General features: G+C 42.3%; 1 protein-coding gene across 1 annotated transcript in view; it reads right to left on the bottom strand.

The window, feature by feature from the left end:
- Positions 1 to 16,927, bottom strand: part of TMEM131 (transmembrane protein 131) — a 92,420-nt gene extending 75,493 nt beyond the window's left edge. Inside the window, exon 1 of the mRNA XM_052705673.1 lies at positions 16,764 to 16,927. Within this exon, the coding sequence (XP_052561633.1) occupies positions 16,764 to 16,884 (121 nt within the window). The 5' untranslated portion in view covers positions 16,885 to 16,927. The remainder of the gene's footprint in view (positions 1 to 16,763) is intronic.
- Between the last annotated feature and the right edge of the window lie 6,984 nt (positions 16,928 to 23,911).

The following is a 23,911-nucleotide window of genomic DNA, read 5'->3' as shown; positions in this document are numbered from 1 at the left end:
CATTACACTCCATGATCAACCTAATACTGCAGCCAGTCTCTAACACATCAGCAAATGTACTTCCATACTCTGGAATGATAATCCACAGCAGCCAAAGAACTGCTGGCTGTGCCACTTCTCTCACCCCTGCCACTTGCCTGGCAGCTGCTCTGACATTGGCACAACATAACATTTGGGGTAGGAAGCATTTCAGCTGTCCCAGCATGATCGACCACTGCACAAATCAGCAGCCAAGAAGCCAAATTACGCATCAGGAAAATTATTTCTTCCTGAGCCTGCAGGCAACTGAAGCCCTGAAGCCTGCTTATAATAGTTATTAGTCAAACTTTAAGTGTTACTAACATGTTTAAGGTCCACAGAGGAAAAGGATGAAGATTCAAATCCATGGATTTCAAGGCCAGAAGAATCACTGTCTTCTCTTTTCCTTCCCAATGTATCATCTTCTAGTTGGATGCAGATGTTTCCCAACAGACAGCCTTTATCTTTCCACACACCCCCAAGAAGCCAGTTTGCCAGATTCATGCAAATTCCCTACAGTATCAGTCACTCTCACTACTAGGATATTACATGATCGCAGGGTTAAATTTTTTCAGCTTGCAGTCTGCATATTCTGTTTTCTTCTTTTCTAACAGTATGTCAGTACTGACGGAAGTGATATAAGCAACAGCAAATGCTAAAAATACTGGGTTTTATTTTCTGCTTTCACTGTACTACCTTTAAATGCAGAGCATTTTTAAGTCTTCCATAACTCCGTAAAAAATTAAAAATAAAAAAAAAAAAGAGAACAAAATTCATTACCCCTCCCCCCACTCCAAACCACAGCTTTCTTTAACATTAAACATCTGCATTGCACGTGCTTTATTACCAGTAGATTTCCACATTTTGCTCTTTTCAACAATTAACAGCTTTTGAGGCTACACAAATACCTGGAGTAAGAGAATAGGAAACATCACCTAAGCCAAAACAGATAGCAAATTAAAGTTCTTCAAAGCTCAGATGCCATCTTCTCACAAGTTAATATACAAGTAATCAGCAGACACGTTTTCCTCAAAGACACATATTTTAATTGTTTCTGCTTTGTGCATTTCGTATTTCAGCTTTAAATAAGAAAAGCACAAGCCTATCAAGCATCAAGTAACAAAAGAAACTTTAAATCCCACAGTTCTCCAAAGTAATATGGAACATCGTACCAAAGTCACCATCAATCTTTAGACAGGCCTGAACTGCACGCAGGAGAATAAATTTGCATGTAATGCAAGAGCGCTGAATATGCCAAGGCTCTGCGCACGTAACGATAAAAAACATTCTCCATGGTTCAGAGGTTATGAGGCCAGCTCCTGACTGAGATCTGATTTTTTAAGGTGGCCTTGCAAATTTTTTCCTTTCATTTGGACACTGACAACTACTTTGTTCCAATAGGAAGGAATTCCTATATCCTATATGGCATATAGACTTAATTCTTCTCTTAACCCATTTTCTGACCTCTTAGGAACTATATTTCTAGAACCTGGTACCTGTGAATTTTCTCCCAGTTCTGGAAACACTGCCCAAACTCCTTACAGTAGGATGAGATTACATAAATCTCTCCTAACTTACACTAGAATTTTGTCTTGTTTTCAGAAGTCCAGTTTTAGCCCTTTGTCTTAATGACTAAGCTCATTTCAAATGAACTATAACCACATGAGCCAATAATTACAGTGTGCTAAGTGTCATGCACTCCTGTCTACGTAACTGTAATTACAGCATTTGTATTACCACCAGTTAAACAGCACAACTAGAACTGGACAAGTCAGTTTCAAAGCTCTGACTGGGAATTAACTGCTAATGCACAATCACACCATTTCAATTGTCCCAAGCAATGGAAAAACAAGCAGCATATGAAATCCAGGCAGTTGGGTATACAATAACAAAACATTATTATGAAAGGAAAAGTACACGGTAAAAAGCAACAGCATTCTACAGCCATTTTTATTGGCCACATGATTATAAAAGCCTGGTGAGCCTCCAGAAACACACCTCAGTTCAGAACTCAAAAAAATAAAAGCTGGTTAAAAAAAAGCCGCCACTCCCAGATGGAAAAGTCAGTACATACCAGCCTGAACTTCTGCCCACATCCCAGCAGGTTCTCTGCAAAAGTGAGGGATCATTCTCTCATGAGCCAGTGAACATCAGTCAGGCAAGCAGCTCAGAGACAGAACTGCCAGTCAGCACACTTCCTTTCCAGCTAAATCCTCTTGCAGTTCCAGAGCCAATTCCTTTGTTTCAAGTTGTCCATAAGGAAGAGAAATGGATACTTTTCCCAACAGACCTCAGGAAGAGCCATCAGAGCCAAGACAGTGAATATATACAAAGTAGTAAAGAACATCACACCAATCACAGGATCATCAGTGTTGGAATCACTTTGAACTCTTTTTACATAGCAATACATTCAGTCTTCATTAACAACCTTAATTACCATTCCTTTAAAAAGGCAGCTTGCTAAATTTTTATTTACTGTTGACACGTTAGCTGAAATCGAAAACATTTCTAGATAATGCACTCCAGTTCATCATATGAAAGCATAAGCAACACATTAAGCTAAATAAAACAAAGAACCAATACTCAATAAGGGCACTATTTGGTACTGATTAAAAGCATTAATTTCTATAGCTTTAGACAACACATACTCCAATATCAGGCACAAGTCTATGCCCAATTTAAAGCAAAACAAGCAGAGCCAGCAGATCACTTAGACTGCAATATCCCAATGTGTGACTATTCTGCAGGGGTGAGGGGCAAATAATTTGAATTCTATTGCACGCGACAGCACAAATTTGGATCTATACATACAGACTTAGTTGGGTGTAATCTTCTGCTAATTTGTTTGTGTCTCTTTTCTGACTTTAGATACAGGATAAGCTGCAGGCTGGCTTTCTTTATACAACAAAGCCCCTTCCTAGGAAAGATAGCTATCACATTACATTCATCCACTTATCTCTTTCCCCTTTAGTTAAGACAGATGCATGCTCTTAGTAACTTGGTTGTCAATCCAGTTTTAAATATCAGCCACAAATCAGAAAGTGACAACACGGTTGTAACTGTGTAACTAACTCTAATACACATCACAGACAATGAAGCTGCAGCTTAGTTTGGGAAAGGAAGAAAGTGCTTGTCCCTCCTGAACACAGTTCACACATTCGACTGCCACATTTGTCTCACTTTTTAGGGACGATGCAACCTTCAAAGGTTTCTTTTAAAAAACAAAGTGGGAGCTTGCACTGACTAGAGCTGTTGTCTAATAGCTAAATCCTTGCAACAGAACTATAGAATCATATCTTAGGGGGGGGGGGAAGCTAACTGAAAGCCATATACTATGCCTAACAGGCTGCTTTTACCCATCTGAAAGAAACATGGGACATTCAGACCAAGGGTTTGCATTTGGGGTGGTCCAGTGTGGAGCCAGAATACAGATTTGATCCTTGTGGGTCCTTTCCAATACAGGATATTGTATGATTCTATGAATCATGGGGTACTCATGTACCTTCCTCAGATGCTTATTCTATACTCAGCCAATAATTCTACCTTACAGAACTCCCCCTTTATCCAATTCAGCTATAGCAATTAATTATTTTAACCTGACTTTTCTGTAAAAAAGTTTTTAAAAGGTTATTCTCTCCATTCACCATAGCATTCAATTTCAGATAATCACAAGAAATATAATAAAACCCAAGCGTTACATCAAAGGGTGCTTTAAAATGCCTATTAAAAACATTTGCTTCAGTTTGGTGCTTTACTTTTAAACATGAGTAATTTTTTATTTTTTTTTTAATCCCCCAAATACTTCACTGCTGGTTCCAAAATGCTGCTTGAAAAATAATGTCCCACTCTGCTTTTTTTCCAATCAAGATCTCATAGGCGTTTGAGAACACATGGAATAAAGAAAAGTTATTCTCTCATCTCAAAAAACATTAGCTTACATTATTAGCTTTAGCTTACATTATTTTTAACCTGAAGAGAACAACGCTTCTGACACTCATGGAAACTTCTCCCTTACTTTAATAAATAAATAAATAAATAAATAAAGGAGAAAAGGAAGTAAGAAAGTGAAGTAGAAACCCAGTGTTTGAAAATAACTTTTTTTTCTGGCTGTGGGCCACACAAATTGATTATGGCTTCTTATTCTTTCTTATGACGGTGATTTTGAATGTTTTATAATTTCAACACCCTCAATTAGATCATACTTCTACAGACTTGTTGCATCAAGCTTGCACGGACACCTTAATTGTAACTAGCCTCAAAAGCAAGATAATCTTGCCCTACAGTGGAAAATGGGAAAAGTGGCAAGCTGTCCTTAATTTTTATCACATTATCTAACTTAATTTAATTCTCAAATTTTAGGCAGAAACTTCTAACTGTAGCAATTAATTTTACTGCCCATATAGCACCACAAACTGATGGGTACACAGAGAATTTGGACCTACTGTAATTCTAACCCTTTAAACATAGAAAAACATTCAATATTAACTGACAGTAACTGTTTGCCCTTTCCATCATCTTTCTAACAAGCACTTGTATGAAATGAGCCACTATTGAACAGGCCTACAAAACTCAAAAATGGATTGTGTCAACGCAGTGCAAAGACCTGGATAGGAGATGCATCCAGGTTGATTAACGACCTTAATAAACCTGTACAGTGAACAAGATTTGTTCTTTATTCTGTAGAACAGGAGGATGAGATTCTCATAGTTAAAAAAATAATAATGCAGATAGCATACAAACACCAATATCTGAGCGCCAGCTGGAGATGGGAATACAACCAGCAAAAAGCTACAGCTTTGCTCTGTATCTCTAACCTCAAGCAATAGCACTGCACAACGGCCTACTGAGTGCCACAGCTCTGCTCTCCTCTTCTCACCCCCCCAAGCTTTTTTCCACCTAATCACTTATCAGGGTGGAACTGCATACATTCATAGAACAACTCCAGAACTTGGAAATTATTAAGCTACTTTTTGCTCAGTAAGACTTTCAACTTCTTTAAGAGTAAACTACAACTGGAGGGAAAAATCCCTGTGTGGGAAGAGCGCAATATCTCCACCCTATTTGTGCTCATGAGGCAACCGCTACTCAAGTGACCACTGGAAACAGCTATTAAGCCTGGAGGACAAGGAAAAGAGCAGCAAGATAAAGCTTAATCAGCCACTATGCAAAGCCTATAAATACAACAATCAAAGTTCAAGAAAATGTAGCAAAAGCCTTAATGTTAGACCTGTAGTGCTAATGAGGTAGCACTGACAGAACCTAGTGATTGTGTAGCAAAGCATTTTGTTGACTTGCAGTGTGGGAACACAGACCCAGAGGAAAGCTGGCTGCAGTGTCTGATAAAGCCAGAAAAAGAAAAAAAAGCTGGGTGGAGAAGAACAGCTGCAACAAGTTCTGTGAGAAGATAAAACACAGAGAAGAAGCATGAAGCGAAATGAAACTCCGATGTTGGGGAAAAAAATGAATCCCAAACTGTTAATGAGAAAAACATGGGAAGCAGTTACCCCTCAGGAGAAAATAATCAATCTCTTCTGCCCAAAATCTTTCAGAAACTGCTATGATGATCTCAGCTGACACCCCATGTAACACAGATCACAACTGCAGCCAACAATCGCAAAGCCCTAGGCTTAGTTACATGATGTATTCTGAAGAGACATCTAATTCTACTTCAAAGATGGCAAATACCACAGAATTCCCCACATCACTAGAGTGCCCCTTAACTAAGATAACAGTGAGTTATCTTCACTCAAAAAATCTCTCTTTTTTTCCTACTTTGATGTCTCGAGCAACTAGTCTCAAGCTAACTATGCTAGATTAACGATCCTTCCGTAATGGAATCTTTCCCCTGATGTAGGTACTTTAAAAGTATAACCGAAGTCACGCTTTGTATCATGCCAAATAAATAAATCATGCTAAATGTATTTCATTTTTTAGTATTCTATTTTCATGTCTCCTTCCCTAGAGAAATTCAGTTTAATCAAAGGAAGGACTCATGGGACTCATCAAGTACCAGAACTCTGATCAAATTTTCCTTGATAAAACGGGATTTTGTTTCAGGCTTTTCTCCATCAGACAACAACATTCAGTAGTACCACAGAGCAGTGTAACTTCACCTCTGAAGATCCCATCTCTGTCAATAAAAAAGACCTCTCTTTCAGCACTAGATGTAACCAGTTATTCCCCAAACCAAGCAATTTATTTATCATTTCATTAGTTTGGAAGATAACATCTCACCAAAGCTATCTGGGCAGGTCATGATCAGGTTAAGCTATCTAAAAAGGAACCGACAAGCTGTATAGAATCATAGAATCTCTAAGGTTGGAAAAGACCTCTAAGATTATTGAGACCAACCATCAACCCATCCCCATCGTGTCCCTCAGCGCCACTCTGAACACCTCCAAGGACAGTGACTGCACCACCTCCCTAGGCAGTTTGTGCCACTGCCTCATTGCTCCTTCAAAGAATTTTTTCCCCCAATATCTAACCTGTGCAACCCGAGGCCACTACCTCTTTCCAGGTTCCTCCTTATTACTGTATGATAACATAAAAGCAGCTATACCATAATACAGAATTTCCACATGTACACCCTCCCTCCAACCCTTACATTTAGGATCAAGAGTCTGAGTGCTTTCTCCCACCTCTCACAGAATTAAGCAAAGAGGGAGCTGGGGGCAAAGGAGTCACTAGATCATGGTAATTTCTGGTACCTGTAGTCTGCCTCTGTGTCTGAGATTACACACTGACTCAGAACACCAAAGCAAACATGTGAGAAGGAAACGGGATTCCAGTAAGGAACCATTACTTCCCTCCTGCAAGAATGGAACTGCCAAACTTGTAACATCCAATATTCAGGCTTCTCAATATTTCCTCACATACATAAGCTCACCATTAATTACAACATTTGTTAAGAATTACTTAACACATCTTGTATATTAACATGTCAACCACAATCCAATTTATTGTCATATTAGGAGCAGCTGGCAAAGATGGGAAACTTAAAGGCTATAGGGCCCTTCACATTAAAGATGTGATACAAGAAAGAGAACTAGGGAACAAATAAAGCCTATATTATGAACAAATGCTGAAACAAGTAATGGGCAAAAAGGTCTTTTTTATTTTTTTTTTAATCTTGATCAACTTATTTCAGTGATAGAGTGACATGGGAAGCATTCTGGATCTAATTACAGCTCCATTTCTACCTAAATCATACACAAATTACTACTGCTATAGCATTGATTTTACCAGCACCCAGATTTCTGTTGCCTTACAGACATTCCTATCAGTTGTGACAAAGTTATCAGACTGGTGACAGGGCCCAAGGGAACATCATGGAGCTGTCAGGGGAGGGGTAGCTGGGGGTCAGGGAAAAGGTCTGCACCTGAGGGCGGTGGGCATGGAACAGGATGCCCAGGGCTGTGGGCACGGCCTGAGTGCTGGAGTTCAAGGAGTGTTTGGACAATACTCTCAGACATACGGTTTGGATTTTGAGTGGTACTGTGTGGAATCAGGAGCCAGACTCAGTAATTCTTGTGGGCCCCTTCCAACTCAGGATATTGCATGACTGCATGCATGACTTCCAACCAAGTTTTTAAAGTTATGAGGAAAATCCAGAGAGAAGATATGAGGCTGGAGAGGACCTTAAGATAGCATTCTATGTTAACCTCCAGTTGAAAGAACAGCAAATACTGAATTTCGACCACATTGCTTAGGCTTTTGTTTAGCTTGGTCTTCAAAACCTCCAAGGTCAGAGATTCCCCAGCCTCTGTAGGGAAGTTTGTTCCACTGTAAGAATAGACAGTGAAATATGTTCTCCTTAGGCAAGCCAGAACATCATAGTGGTCTAGATCATCACACACTGAGAAGTCAACAATTCACATAGCAATTAGAGCTAACCTGAGAAGTTGAAAGCCTGTGCTGCACGTACCCCTGGCTGCAGGACAACTTCAGCCAGATTAGTGCAACAGGAACCTGCAGCAACTCCCGCTTGGCTCAGGAAATTATGTGTGGTCCTTGCCTTTATCTGGACTGTAACAACAGGTCCTCATGTGAGCATCCTTTGTTTGACGGTAGAAATTACAAATGGAGTCGCAGTAGGAATTATGAATAGAGTTGCTTTCTCGAAAGGAAATCCTACAATAGCTCAAAAGGAATAACCTTTTCTATGGACTGGGCCTGCACAGTAAGTCCCATATGAACTGAAAGCCTGTTTGATGCAGCATTAACTCAGGGTTTCCAGAATCTGAAGCAGTGTGAGATTATCTACACTATTCTATCTTTATAATGTTACTTCTAATAAATACCACTTTCAATTGTATTTTACAGAGTCTGAGTACCTTTCTTTCTTGGGTCATTACACGCCAGCCCATTCCAAACATAACAAATTGTATTTCAATTTACAACCACTATCCCTTCCTGTCACGCATCTCAAGAGTCTGGTTCCGTTTCCTTGGCACTTCTCTGCTTAGATATCAACAGGCTGCCCCGATCCTCTGAAGACTTATTATCCCATGGAGCCTCAGGTCCCATGCAGTTCATGCATCATTTTCTCAGCCTTCCAGAGAGCAGCAAAACTTGATGCGATGTTTTAGGCATGGTCTACTAAATGCTGAGTAAATGGGCATAATCACAGTTCCATCTCGTGACTACATTCCTGTATGTTGCCAGAGTACACTGCTGATTCACGTTTAGCGCTTCCAGCTTGTACCCTCTGCACACGGTTATTCTGTCCCAGACGAAGGACTTTCCATTTGTCCTTGATGAATTCCATGATGGCCCTGTTCAGCTCATTTCCCCATCCTGTTTAGTTCCCTCTGCAATGCAGCCCTGCCCTGAAGCAGACTGACTGCTCCCCAGATTCAGTACACTTCCACCTCCAGATCAAATGACAAAGATATTAAGCAAGACAGATCCCTTGGAACTCCTTGCAACCACCCTCCAAGGCAGAGCATAAACCACTGCAGAGAACAAGCCCAAACCAAACACCTGCAGTTATCAAATTGCTTGGATGCTTTTTTTTTTTTAAACCAATATCTACAGATTCCATCTATAGTTATTTGAAAACTATTGTGCTGCAAACCACTTGATTCATTAATTCTTTCTTTATTGCAGGATGACTTCATATATGCTCACAAGCTTCAGACAACCAGCTTTTGAATTCACTAAACATACCATACCAATATCTCAAATGGAGGGACCCAAAACTCCCCTATAGGAAGCAGCTGCCACAAAAGACAGCCAATTTCTTTACTTTATCCAAACATTATTCAGTATCTTCTATTACCTTCAGTCTGAGCCAGAATTTTCAGTCCACAGCTTATCTACTAAAAAAAAAAATTATATAAGCCATTCATATCAGACTGTGCTGAATCAATCCAATTTCATTCTGAGGAAGAAACTATCTTGAGATGTTTCCAACAAAACATGCCTGTAGAGAACTGTTTCAGCTTCTAAAAGCTAACATACCTTTTTTTTGACAACTTTTCTCAGCCTTTTTTTTTTTTTTCTCCCCTTCACCACCCTCCTCAGCAAGGATCCATTCTATGGATGTAAAACAAAAAGCTGATGAACAGTGTGCACATGAGGAACTTAAGCAGAAGTGTTTGAAATTATTTAAATCATAAAACCACAGAATGGGTTGGGCTGGAAGGGACCTTAATGAACACCTAATCCCAACCCTTCTGATGTCGACAAGATTGCCCAGGCCCCATCCAACCTGGTCTTGAGCACCTCTAAGGATGGGGCATCTACATTCTTCGTCCAACCTGTTCCACTGCGTCACTACTCTCCTGATGAAGAAGTTCTTACTAATATCTAGTCTAAACCTACTCTCCTGCACTTGTTGAGCATCATGAGATTTGCATGGGTCCACCTCTCACACCTGTCAAGGTCCCTCTGAACGGCAACCCTTCCCTTCAGCATGTCAACTGCACCACTCAGCTTGGTATCGCACCAAGCTTCATGCAATCCCATCGCCCATTTCAGCATAAAAGACGTGATATAATACCAGCCCCAATACCAATCCCTCAGGAACACCATTTGTCACTTATCTCCATCTGGACACTGAACTGCTGACCACAACTATGTGAGTTCTTTATCCAATTAGTTGTTTGCTTATTTGCCAAATGTATACATAAGAATCATGCTTGGCTACAACTTTGCCCCCATCCTCACTTGCTCAAAAAATGACTTATTCTGTGTAGCATCTCTGTTAGCTGTACTTCCTGACTTAAATGACTTGAAAGTATACCAAAATGAAGGTAGGGGCTTGGTTTGACAGATTGAACAACCTTTTAAAAGCCCATCCACATTCTATGACACCAAATATGTACAGTCCAACAGATCTATATATTCAATTTGTAACTTCATACAGCTAGACAGAAGGAACAGTTACATAGTTTCATTTCCCCTACTTCCCACTTCATGCAGGGATCCTTAAAACCAGTTCAGTGTTTACCATAAAACACAAGTTGCTCCCTGACGAGTCTCTACTTTACACATCCCAGGCAAAAAAAGATATTAAAAATGCCTCTATGGTAATCCTAACTAGAAGACAGTGTAAGTTAGCAGGAAACTCTTGAAGAAGAAGAAAAAAAAAAAAAAAAAAAAAGCAGAAAAAGAATTAATTTTCAGAAAATATTAGATTGTAATCCTTCAGCTCTTTGTGATTTTCCCATGACATCCAACGCTGGAGGGACAGCTCCAAAATTACTTCATTTAATATGCTGAAGTCCAAGCTATCCAAGCCAGTTCACCCATCCCTTCGGTTTCCCTCCCCATTTTAGTTACAAAGTTGACAAAAAGGAAAACATGAATTTTGTAGCAAGAACTGCTGCCTCCATATCTGAACTGTTCCTCCATATGAGATAAGCAAACTCCAGGAGAAAGCAAACTAAGCTGACTTGTGCTCCTGTTTCCAAATTAACGTACTAGATCCCTAATGCCAAACGATCACAAAGATAAGGGCCATTTCAATGGCACGCTCCCAATGAAAGAAAAATTGCATCTTGGCATCAGTCATGAAAAATGGTAGTATTCTAACATTTATATTTTTATCAATTATTTCTAAAATAGTTGTAGTTTAAGCTAAAATTCAGTGACTACCACAAATGAATGGCATCAGTTGTTTCTGCAACAGGTATGCAGCATGCTCTCCTCCTGGAGTCACAGTCCTAGGCAGGCTGGATGTGACTCCAGAGGCCATCAGGCCCAACCTCCTGCTTGAAGCAGGCCCAGTGAGAACAGGCTGTTTGAGGCATTGCAGTCCCACACTTATTACCATGAAAATTACCCACAGTTATTATCATGAAGAATGCAGGTTTACTTCCAAAGCTGTCTTTTAAACGGTGGGGGAAAGAGACCCTCTTGCATGTTGTGCTACAAACAGGGAGGCTCCTATGTGCAGCAGCCAGAGGCACCACGCTGGATAGCAGTCACTAGCAGGAGAAATAAAGCATTTCCATTGCCTTTTATTCTTGCCAAGCTCACAAACACAGGAACAAACCAAACTGGTTCTAGGCTGTGTTTCAGTTACAGGACTTTTACTGCCGTTTATGCATGAACCGCAACAGCCACCATTTACTGAATGGTGATTTACCAGCAAATCCCAGCAGATTTCCCAAGTGTACAGTTTGAAAGATTCTTTACAGAATCACAGAATGGCCCAGGTTGGAAGGGACCTCAATCTCCAACTCCCTGCCACATGCAGGGCCACCGACCTCCACATTCAATACTAAACCAGGCTGCCCAGGGCCCATCCAACCTGGCCTTGAACACCTCCAGGGATGGGGCATCCACAATCCTCTCCAGGCTGCCTGTTCCAGCACCTCACCACTCTCTCTGTAAAGAACTTCCCCGACATCCAGCCTAAATCTTCCCTCCTTACCCTTGTAAACTTAGATCACACACAGAGTCATAGTACACATAGATTGAAGGAGAACTAAACTGGCTAGGTTTTGATATAAAGTGATATACAGAAAATGTGCAAGCTTAATTGCAAACAGTTGCAATTTTAGAATGCAGAAGTGTTCACAAATGACTCAAAGTAACTTGTACTGCAATGCTGGCAATCAAACACAAAAATCACTACAAAAGCGTTAAGCTAATCAATGCCTATGGACTTCTTCATCAATGCCTATGGAATGCTACAAAGTCTGGAGGGGCTTCATCATGCTGGGTACCATACAAATAACAGTAATTTCTACCAGGAGTTGAACCATCTCCACAGGCAAGGACACCTCAGCTTGCCTCATGCAAGCAATAAAACCGGACACCTGTAAAGGATAAAGAGACGCAGAGGAAGAAAAACAATTATTTCAAGATAACACAAAGCCATGGAGAACATGAGGTCTCAGCTTCCTGTTCACTGAATGACAATGCTTGCTTACATTTAATTTAGCCCAAAGATTCTGCAAATGAGCATGAGATCTTTCAATCCAAGCATGTGGTTAATATTTATCATTCAAGAAAGCAAAGAAAATCCGAGTAACTCTCCTATACTTAGAGTTTCAAAAACACAGTGAGACAGTATGGTCAATTTTTATCCTCACTGTGCTTTCCTCATACTTAACATACTACTACTCCATCTATTACAAACTGTGTGTTCACAGCCTGACCGAGGTCGTTCTTTCTGGATCACATTTTGATTTGTGTCAGGGTCAAAACATGAGTATTAATATCAGCGGCTAGAAGCTTATATTAATTCTGACAGTAGGATATGAGAAACGAGCAGTGTATGGGAGGAGTTTGTTACCTGATTGTAAGCATGTAAGCTTTCTCCCACATCAACTTCCAGCATTAGCTTAGTTTTACTCACAGGAAGTATCCTGGGTTGCCATTTTAGATATTAGCAAAAGAAAAAGCTATTTGTCTGAGATAAGACAATGACAAAACCAGAACAAAAAGCTCAGCAACCAAGTGCACTGTTTTAAAATCTGCCTTCAGATCTTTCATTACTACATCAGCTACCATTTACACTATTTACACTCAGTAGTTATCTTAGTTTCTAGGATGTTAGTAGAGAATACGTCAAGTTTTGGTTAAAAAAATAAAAATGTATCATTTATACCATCAAATCTTGAATGTTAAAATTGAATTTTCTCCCAGATTCCACACTAAGATATAAATTTTAAAAATTACACCTAGAGATTAAATCTAGTCCAAATGTCAATCATAGAATGACCAGGGTTGAAAAGACCTCTCAGATCACTCAGTCCAATCTTCAGCCCACCCCCACCATGCCCACTGCCCACGTCCCTCAGTGCCACATCCACACGGTTGTGAACACCTCCAGGGATGGTGGCTGCACCACCTCCCTGAGCAGCCTGTGCCACTGCATCACTGCTCTTTGTGAGACAAAATTTGTCCTAATATTCCACCTGAACGTCCCCTTGCCTAACTTCAGGCCACCACCTCTTTGTCTACCACTATTTACCTGGGAAAAGAGGCTGGCCTCCACCTCACTACAACCTACTTTGAGGTTGCAGAGAGCTCCCAGGACTCGCAAAGACATTCAGGCTCTCTCGGGCTCTCTACCTGTAATGATTTTGAAAGGTGAATAGATAAAAGCTATACAAATAGTGTCAGCAGGCCTTCAGCCAGCTGACCAAATAAAAAGCAGCACAATTTTTTAAAGTTGCTGTAGTGTAAGATAAATAATTTTTAGGAAGTTACAAATGGAATAGGAACAAAGAAACAAACACAAGAGAATCCTCAAGCTCAACAGCACACTCATAGAAAGCATCTGTCTTCAAAACATAACCCTGAATACAGGGTTTATAGTACTATTATGGCTTCCTCCAACTTGAGAAGGATACCGTGCATTCCGCTCCACCAAGACAACAAAAACTGCACACTCAAATAAAAACTGAAAGTTGTCCTCAAACCATGTGGCAACACAGAATGTGGTAATTATACTAGGAAAGGAAGAGTGTTCTACAAAAAGCCTGAAAACATACTTGCAAAAGAAACTCTTACATTATATTTTTGCTCCTCCCAAATAGCAGGAGCCTCTTTGAAACCAAATGCGCAATTTTCTTCTTGTCATTCTTTTGCTATGGGTTCACAGATTTCCCAAATGACAAAAACAAACAAAACAACTTTAACTTTCTACTCAGTCTTACTCATTCATATACAGGCACTAAGGGCCCAGCTAGACTAAGAAATAAGAAGTAGCACGTCACTGTTTAGTCTGAAATTGATGTTTGAGCTTTCTGGCCAGCCTACATACAGTTTGCTCTGCTCTCACATTTTTCCCATGTACTTCTAACATGGTACTTCTCTAGCACAGAGAGCACATAGAGGAATATCACTTTCTCCCCCATGAGTTTGATTTACAGTCTGTATACACAAAGGATTTGAGTTTTGCTTTTCATTCTTAGACAAATGGCAAAGCTGTTCATTTTCCACAAACTCCTTAACTAAGACTGGAGACCAGAAGCAGTCACATCAATCTGAGATCCATCAGCATCATGATTCTTCTCACTTGTGACAACTGCACGAAGAGCATCTTGCTGCTCATGCTTGAGACACATGAAACAAGCATTACACTGCTGTGCATTGGCTCCATCTTTCCCCATACTTTGCTTCACAGATATGCAAGATAGGAGGAAAAGCGTTCTCCATTTTCATTTTTCTCTTTTGTGATATTCTGGTTTGTTCTTCTCTCATTTCTGTCACCCATCTGGGCACCCACTCCTATTTCTTTTTCTTCTGCAGCATCTTTTCCAGAATTTGTACTGCATGCACCGAGTGTCTTCATACAGTCACCCTCACCTGAGCACAGCAGAAATAGGACAGGAGCAATTCACAGCCTCACTTCTACCTCCTCTCCACAACTTCCTTCCTGCAGCTCTAGTGAAACACATATGTCCACATCTGAGGGACTGAAATGATATTCCTATTTTTTTACTTCCTGTTTTTGGCTAGGTTCAACCAGCCCCCCCCCCCCCCTCCTTTTTCTTTTTTTAAACTGTGTCTTCCTATGTTTTACTTGTCACAACCTAGTAAGAAAAGTGCTGAACAAAGGGTGAAACACCCTTCTCTCCCTTTCCTTCTCATGAACTACCGTTTCCTTTCAAGCTCCTACCCACTGTACAGACTGGTCCTTCCTCTTCCATGCTCAATTACTGCACCTTGCAGAATGGCACTTGGTTAAGATCAGCGGGGACTGGATCTCACAAGCCACTACCTGAAAAGTCTTGCTTTAAAAATCCACTGGACTATTTCCATTTTCCCCTTCCTTCTGGAGTTACACACACACGTTGCACTGAAGAAAACATTCAAGACAAGTTTTCAACAGTGGCCCACAAATGTAGGCCATCAAGGAATTCTAAGAAATCCATGAAAGATTACTTGGAGAAAAAAAAAACAAAAAACAAAACACCAGTCCATGATTTATTAGTAAATAAAGCATGCTACTAAAAGAGTCTACATTTTAAATAATAGACTGTATTAACAGATGGAAATCAGTGCAAATTCTTCCACTTTCTCAACAGATTTCAACCACAACCATCCAAACTCTGAATCTAGCATTGGCTTTGTTTACCCCGGAATGCCAAGGGAGGCTGTAGAGAAAAAGCAGCAGCTCCTCTACAAATCAACAAAGCCACACCATAGCCTAAGCTGTCACAACTTCCAGGGCATCAGTCCCATCACATCAGTGTATGGCATCACTGACAAATCTTGTATACTCGTACATGTGAAGGAATGCAATCAAAGTCAGAGTTAAAAATAGATAGTTCTGAAGTATTTGAATGATTCCAGCGCCTTGAGACAGACAGACACACTTACATGTTCCCACCGCTCTAAAAACGCCGAACCTTCTTCACACTGCTTTCTAAACAGTGAATTCTCAGAAAACAGCCAAATGAACAAGAGCGTCTGCGACTCAGAATTCGTTGTTTTTATTATCACCGTAATGCTGACACCAACGTATTTGTAACAACAATTCGGTAAGCAATCACTCAAATCGAGCACTACACAAGAAGGAAAAAGAAGGCTTACTGACCTTTATCGTGACACGCGCATCCTAACAACCCGGTTCTTCCCTCAGTTCTGCTATGGAGACACGCTCGCTATCTCCTTGCTGAGCTCCATGCCCTTCCTTTCCTTTATCCCAACTCCACTTCGCTCTCTCCGTCCCCCCGCGTCACCCCTCACCCTCCCCACACCTCCCGCAGTGCAGCACCGCGCTCGGAAAGCCGCCCCGCGCCTCCCACCCGCCAGCGCCCCGCGCTCCCCCGCCGCACGGCCACGCTTCAAAGCGCTCTGTGAGCCCGCACCTCGGCAGCGCAGGAAGCAGCCACCCTCAGCAACGCCGCGGCGTTCCGCTCGGGGCTCCGCTCTTCCCCTCCCCGCAGCACGGCGCGGACACACCGCACCCAGACGGCGACCCCCGGGGTTCCTCCGCCTGTCCCCGTTTGACTTTCGACCAAGTTCTGGCCGCCCGTTTGCCTCGGGCCGGCGCCGCGCCGGAAGCCGGCCGCGGGGCAGCCAGCTCGACGCTTTTTTTGTTGTTGTGTTCTGTTTGCTTTTCCCCTCCTCTCTCTCTTTAAAGCGCGGCCCCGGCCCCATCCCCGACGCTGTCAGCGACGCCGACCCCCCCGGCTCTCCCCCTCTCCACATGCACGGAGTGCGGCGCGAGGCCCCGGGGGCTCCTTCAGCCGCCCCACGGCTAACAGCCGCAACCGCCGCGGCCGGAGGAGGAGAAGGACGCGGCGATGAGAAAAGACGGGAAACGAAGGGCTCACCTTCCTTCTCGGCCCGGGCCGAGTGCAGGAGCACCGCCAGGGTGAGGCGCAGCGCGGCTGCCCCCCAGCCGCCGCATTGAGGGAAGGGGGAGCCGGCCGCCGCCTCCCGCCGCGCCGTCATCGCGCTGCCGCAGCCGGTGCGGGTCCGCCGCGTCTCCGGCCGGGCCGCGGCGCGCGCGCGGAGGAGCTCGGGGATGGGAGGGGCGCAGAGAGGCGGGGCGGGAGGCGGGGGAAGCGCAGCGTGGGTACGCGCATGCACGCGCCCCGCCACCCCCCCGAGGGGCGGAGCCAATGAGGGGAGGAGGGCGGCGCCATTTTCAGTGTGGGCAACACGCCTCTTCCTTTGCTGAGGGGTTACGAGCTGCGCTTGGTTTTATTTTTCGTGTGTGATTTTATTTTATTTTTTTTTTTTTTAATTTTTCCTTACTGTTGTTATTTCTGCTGTGACTCTGTGCTTTGTGCAAGCTCTAGCTGTCCGCAGTGTTGGTAATCTCGCTTCTTCATCGCTATTCCCTCCCTCCGAAGGCTCAGGGGCTGCTCTCATTGTTTCCCCGCAGACCGCACCGAGGTTTTTTCCTGCCCGCTCTCAAAATGGCGGTAGGAGGGCTGCAGTCGCGCCGTTTCTTGCGGCGCTTTGCGGGCTCGCTGGTGCCGCGGGGGGTGGGGTAGGGCCGGGCCGGTGGCTGACCACGGGCGGCAGCCGCCCCGAACGCCTTTGCCCACGAGGTGTCCCTTGCATCCGCATCCATCCGTCCTCCAGCTGATGGTGGATCCTGGAGGCTGCTGGGCTGGGATGTAGGCAGTGCTCCCTGTGCTAGGTCACACAGTGCAGGCATTGGTAACAACGTTAGTTGAGCCGTTAAGGTTGGAAAAAACCTTTCAGATTATTTAGCCTGACCAGCATCCCCAGCATGCCCACTGACCACGTCCCTCAGTGCCACATCCACGTGGTTCTGGAACACCTCCAGGGATGGTGACTGCACCACCTGCCTGGGAAGAAATTCTTGCTAAGATCCAACCTGAACCCTTCCTGGCACAACTTAACGTGTTAAATGTCTCATTCAGTTGCTGTGACCTGGCAGAAGAGACTGAGCCCTACCTCACTACAACCTCCTTTCAGGTCATTGTAGAGAGCAATAAGGTCTCCCCTGAGCCTCTTCCAGATTGAACAATCCCAGTTCCCTCAGCTGCTCACCATGAGATTTGTGCTCCAGATCCTTCACAGCTTTATTGCCCTTCTTTGCATGCACTTCAGGACCTCGGTATCTTTCACGTAGCTAGGGGCCCAGGACTGAACATGGTACTTGGATGGGGGCCCGGACAGCCCGGTCTGTGGGAGGTGTTCCTGCCCCCAGCTGGGTAACCTTTGGGCATCACTCCAAACCCAAACCTATCTGCACCACGCCCTGAGGTGGAGCATGAGGGTCAGTGTGAGAATACAATGACATCCATCTGCTGAGGAAGAATGGAACTTAACACTATCCATTTTAACAACATCTGTGGTCTTTGGATCTGTGAAATGAGGGAAGCAAATGTGTAATTGGAGAGATCATGTGTTGTTACATATGCAAGGCTGCTTGTCCATCAAATGGAGGCAATATTGGGTGCTTTGCAGCAGTGATGGCAGGAGCCATGACTCCAGGGGTGTGGCATGCGCCCGTGTTCTTCATAATTCACTTCCCTATAAGATCAACATCTTAGATTGGGTTCAAAGTTCTTAATGATGAGGTCCTGTTTTAGCTGCTGTAGCAACATAATAGGTTTGGATAGAATGGTAGATCCAGAGTCTCAAAGGGACTGATTGATGCATAGACTAAATAAAAATAGTTACATTTATTATGGTTCTTACACAGTTGTTGTATAGGCTGTTCTTTATTGTCTGAACACACCAAAGGCACGTTGAAATTACATATATTGTTGTTTTCTTGAACTATGGCCATAGCATCAGGTAAGTCTATTTTTGAGGCAAATCAGCAGCGTAGGATCAAACCTTTTCACCACTAACAGTGGTCATTTCCAGAAGACACTGATTTGAATTAAAGGCCTAAGTGTAAATACTAATCTCTCACACTGCATTTTCTTTTAACTGCTGCATTGAAGCAGCACATATGTGAATGAGTGACTTGAAAACTCTTGAGTCCCTCTTAACATTTCTCAGAAGCACTCAAACCACAGTAAATACGAAGCCAGATCAGTGCTGTGAGCAGGAGCCACATGTGGACTTCTGTGGGGAACAGGTATGTGAATCAAAGAACGCAATCAAAGTAAGAACTTAGAAAGGCAAACAACAGTCAGGGCGTAATCCTGATTTTACTTTATTAACAAGGCTTCTACTGTATACACATTACTTTTCTGGGAAAATAAGTCAGCTTTTTCCAATTCTATTTTAAACCCAACATTGCACAACCGAGCAGACAGACTTTCTCATTCTAATTTATGCTGCAGCGCATTCCACCTCTAAAATGAATGGGAGTTCTAATGAAACTAAGATGTAAGGATGGTAAAATCTGCCTCCATTTAAAAATGGAAATAACAACTGTGTTATTAAAAAAAGAAAAAATAGAGGGTCTGTGAAGTAAAAAGGAGAACAACTGTGAGTCCTACCATTATAGTATGTATGAATCTTAAATCTTAGAGCATAAAAATACAGGCAGTTTTAATTGTTCTATACAGAGAATGTCTTTCTCAAAAGATATTATTAAATATTTAGAAAACAAATAGCTCACAGTGCATATTCTTCCTTTCATCTTTATCCAGAACTCCTACTGTTTTCAGTCAAGAGTTCTGTGCGGAAAAAAAAACAATACAATATGGTTCAATGTCTGTAAATGATAAAGCAAAAGACATTCTGTTAATTTATTTCTGAGCTAATCTGGTTTATATTATTTTGTACAAGTCTGAGGCTCTCCAAGCTGCGTGGTTGATGTGTGTTGGGCATACAAATACAAACATTTGGATATCACAGTATTATATGAGCTTATTGAACAGTTTTGTGTTTTGTTTTTTGTTTTTTTTTTTAATGCAAGTCTCCTACTAAAAACCTAACATAATAAAATATTATGCAATGTAAAATATTATTATTTCTGAAATGTACTTCTGTAAATAAACTGTGTGAATTCTGACACAATGATGTTCAGCAACTGACTAGTCAGATAGTAGTTCAAAATATTTCTCCTCTGAACACCCAAAGGTCAGCTTCCGACTGTCATGGAAGCTGCCTTCATTGAGACTCTAAACTCTTTTTTTGGGCAAAGAACCAGAACTGATAAAATATGGATGTGCAGTTTCTGTCCTGCCATCTTTACAATGGAGTCAGGAGGCTCTGGGAGAGTGGTGGAGCAGTCAGTTAGAAGCCAGAACCTCGGTGGCTGCTGGTATTCATAAGAGGTCATCTATCAGAATCCTACAGCGATAATCAGATGTTCGAACTGCCTGTCTCTCCTGCAGAGGCACTCTGATCAAATCAAGGTGACACTGCAGTGTTTGTGGGGTCCTTTTCACAAGTTCATCTGGGAGGATGAAAAGTCACAGTGGGAAATGCAACCTGCTACATTATCATTGAGATTTCTGTTGTGAATGTACTGTGGATTAAATTCTCTTTGTTTTTGGCAGATGTTGAAAATGATAAATTGTTTGAAAATAAACCAGGAAAAAAAAAGAAAAATAAAGATGGAAAGCATGTGGACCATTCAGTCATTCTTCTGTCGGTACAAACTTACTCCTGGTAGCTTGTTTATTAGCATATTTCAAGTTCATTTTAAAATGATTTAATTTAAAAATTCCTGTCACTTCATCTGAAAAGTGTGCACAAGTCCTGCTCTTCACTGCCAAGAAGATTTTCTGATAGTCTCACCCCATCCTCTTTTCCTTTATTATGACTTATTCCCATTTACAAAAGCCCAAGTATTTCCTCCCCGTCTTAAAGGTTTACATTACTTAAGTATTTGCTGACTTAAGATATGCCTCCATCTATCTCTGCTTTAACAAAACTAGATGTATTTAGCTCTTTTAACCTTTTTCTATGAAACAGCTCTTCCGGATAATTCTTGCCTCTGTTCCTTAAATTGCCTCATTTGCTTTGACATTATGATGGATTGCAGAGAAACGTTGCACATACCAGCATTCCATCTGCTAGGAAAAAGTCGTCCTTTCAGAAATGTTTCAGTAAGCTCAAACTGCCAAAATGAGTTTGTGTCACTTAAATGTTTTGCATCACTCGGCTATATTTTTGAGCTAGTACCAGGCACTCCAAAGCTGAACTTCTCTGCTCTGTGAGTCTGTGGCTTGTCTTTTACTTGTCAATACTCTGCAGCTCTGGGTACTCCACTGGATTTGTCAGCTAAAGTCAAGCCCTTCAGCTGAAGACAAGTAGCTCAGGACACCGTCTGCTTTAATATCCATGCCAGATGAAAATCACTGGAGAGCTTTGTTTCCAATATTTTATTTATGGCATTGTGAAACTGGTACTCAGAAAACAAACAAACAAAAAACCAACACAGGAACTATAATACATATTCAAGTTTTTCTGCAAGATTTATTTTCAGTGAACCCTTGTTACCTTTTACTTCCTTATTCTTTAGATAAGTAGTTGTAAATTTTTTATTCTTGGTTTCATTTTTATTTTCTGTTCAGTTAATGACTCGTATGATCATACATCTAATATAAAATCCAAGATACATCATAATTTTTGTTAAACCACTGAAAGAAAATACCCTTTAGTTCTTTAAGAATTCTACGTTTTGTGACCTAAATGTAACGAGCCAAGGTTACTTCCTCAGATAAGGGGATGATCAACTTCTTATCAGTCTTGACATTTATGACACCTACTTGTGCTGAGAGCCTCGATTCAGCATTACTGTGATAAAAACTGTGACAATGTATGATTGTGGCTTACTAGATTCCTCAAATAAAAGAAATTACACAGTATTTTGACAACAATTGTACAAGTTGTAGTAGCACTGTGGTGAATTGTGATGTGAACCGTAGTTGTAGATACAGCACACAGGAGTGCAGGGATGCTGACCAGAGAGACCCAGACAGGCTCAAGAGGTGGCCCATGCAAACCTCACGAAGCTCAACACGGCTGAGTGCAAGGTCATGCAACTGGGTCATGGCAATCCCAAACACAGACTGGATGCTGAGGGGGTGTAGAGCGGCCCTGCAAAGAAAGACTTCGGGATGTTGGTGGATGAAAAACTCAGTAAGAGCTGGCAATGTGTGCTTGCAGCCAAGAAAGCCATCCTGGGCTGCGTCAAAAAAGGTGTGGTCAGCAGAGGGGGAGGTGGTTGTTCCTCATCTATTCCATTCTTGTGAAACTCTATCTACAATACTGCATTTAGTTCTGGTGTCTCCAGTTGAATTGAGTCCAGAAGAGGCCACGAGGATGATCAGAGCACCTCTCTTATGGAGACAGACTGAGAAAATTGGGGTTCATAGAATCATAGAATCACAAGGTTGGAAATGACCTGTAAGATCATCTAGTCCAACCATCTTCTAATTACCATTGCTACCACAAATTAAACCATATCTCGTAGCTCCTCATCCAGACGCGTCTTGAACACAGCCAGGGATGGTGACTCCACCACCTCCCTGGGCAGCCATTCCAGTGCCTGACCACTCTGAGAGAAAAAGTTTTTCCTCATGTCCAACCTAAACCTCCTCTGAATCAACTTGCAGCCATTTCCCCAGGTCCTGTTTGTTGCCTGGGAGAAGAGGCCAAACCCCTCTTCACCACAACCTCCCTTCAGGAAGTTGTAGAGTGCAATGAGGTCTCCCCTGAGCCTCCTCTTCTCCAGGCTGAACATTCCCAGCTCCCTCAAGCCGCTCCTCATAAGACTTGTGCTCCAGACCTTTCAGAAGAGCAGGAGTGGGATTCTTTACAAGGGCATGAAGTTATAGGACAACTGGTAATGGCTTTAAACTGCAAGAGGAGATATTTAAATTACATGCTACTAAGAAATTCTTGCAGTGAGGATGGTGAGGTGCTGGAATGGATTGCCAAGAGAAGCTGTGAATGCCTCATCCCTGGAGGTGTTCAAGGCTAGGCTGGATGGTGCTTTGGGAAACCTGGTCCAGTGGAAGGTGTCCCTGCCCACAGCAGGGGGTTGAATTTATATGGTCTTTAAGGTCCCTTTCAACCCAAAGCATTCTATGATTCTGATTGTATACATATTTGGAAATTTACACACAATATACATTATCTCATTAAGAAATCACTAATTCATGTTTTCCTGCTGCTCAATCAGTGTCATGTAATTGCCATAGCACAGCCCCTCTCTCATAACGATGCCAGCACCAAGAATCTTGGTTGGTCTGATATGGGATGACCCGTATTGGTTTGATATGTAAAAGGTGAATGCACCTAGAGGGGCCTAGCTTTTAGTCAGCTGTAATACAGTGACATGAACTCTCCGTGTGGAGTGATTCGCGTATCGCTTTTGCTCAATCTGAATTGTTAGCAGTGTTCTTGTACCCTAACCATCCAATGCAGTGCTATGCGCTGCGACATAGTCAAGTTGGGAGATAAAGCAAAAAGGGTTCAATCCTGCCACAAAGCCCAGCCTAATGGGAGACCTTAACATCAGATTAGCTCTGTGCTTAAGAGCAGCATTGGTGAAGTGAATTACTCACATATGACCATGTATTCATTAGATGTCTTGCTAGTATGCTTCAGACTTGCCAGACTGAGTTCCCAAGGGTGGGCTGTTGCAGCCCCTTTTGGTTGCAAGCACGATTGTATGGCCTAGATAATGCTTGGCAACCTGGCAAAATTCCTTTACTGATGGTGTAGCCAATAGGTGTTTCATTGTGACAGGAAGGTGATATTTACTCCTCTCATACGCTCCACTGCTGTATGAATGCTGGAACTTTGTAACGTGGCACTGCTATCAAGGCTGGTGTGGTTCTTTGCAGGCCTGCAGAGCAGAAAGTCAAGGCCGCTGACATGGTATCATAGTGTTGTACCCACAGAATCATGGATGGGTGGTAAATGTGCTAAATTCTTCATATTGATTTTTTCTGTTGGAAAAGGAGGTATCTTGTGCAAAATAACCTTTGCATGCAGAAGCAGTCTAGTGATGCAATAGGAGAGAGCAAAGAGGAAGAAACAGGAAAAGAAAAAGAGTAGGCTTAATCTGAGGGCTGACCAA

The sequence above is a fragment of the Tympanuchus pallidicinctus genome, unplaced genomic scaffold (genome assembly GCF_026119805.1).
Source record: "Tympanuchus pallidicinctus isolate F22 unplaced genomic scaffold, pur_lepc_1.0 scaffold6, whole genome shotgun sequence".
NCBI lineage: Eukaryota > Metazoa > Chordata > Aves > Galliformes > Phasianidae > Tympanuchus > Tympanuchus pallidicinctus.
Note: the sequence above shows the minus strand (reverse complement) of the source record. Positions and strands in the feature narration are given on the sequence as shown.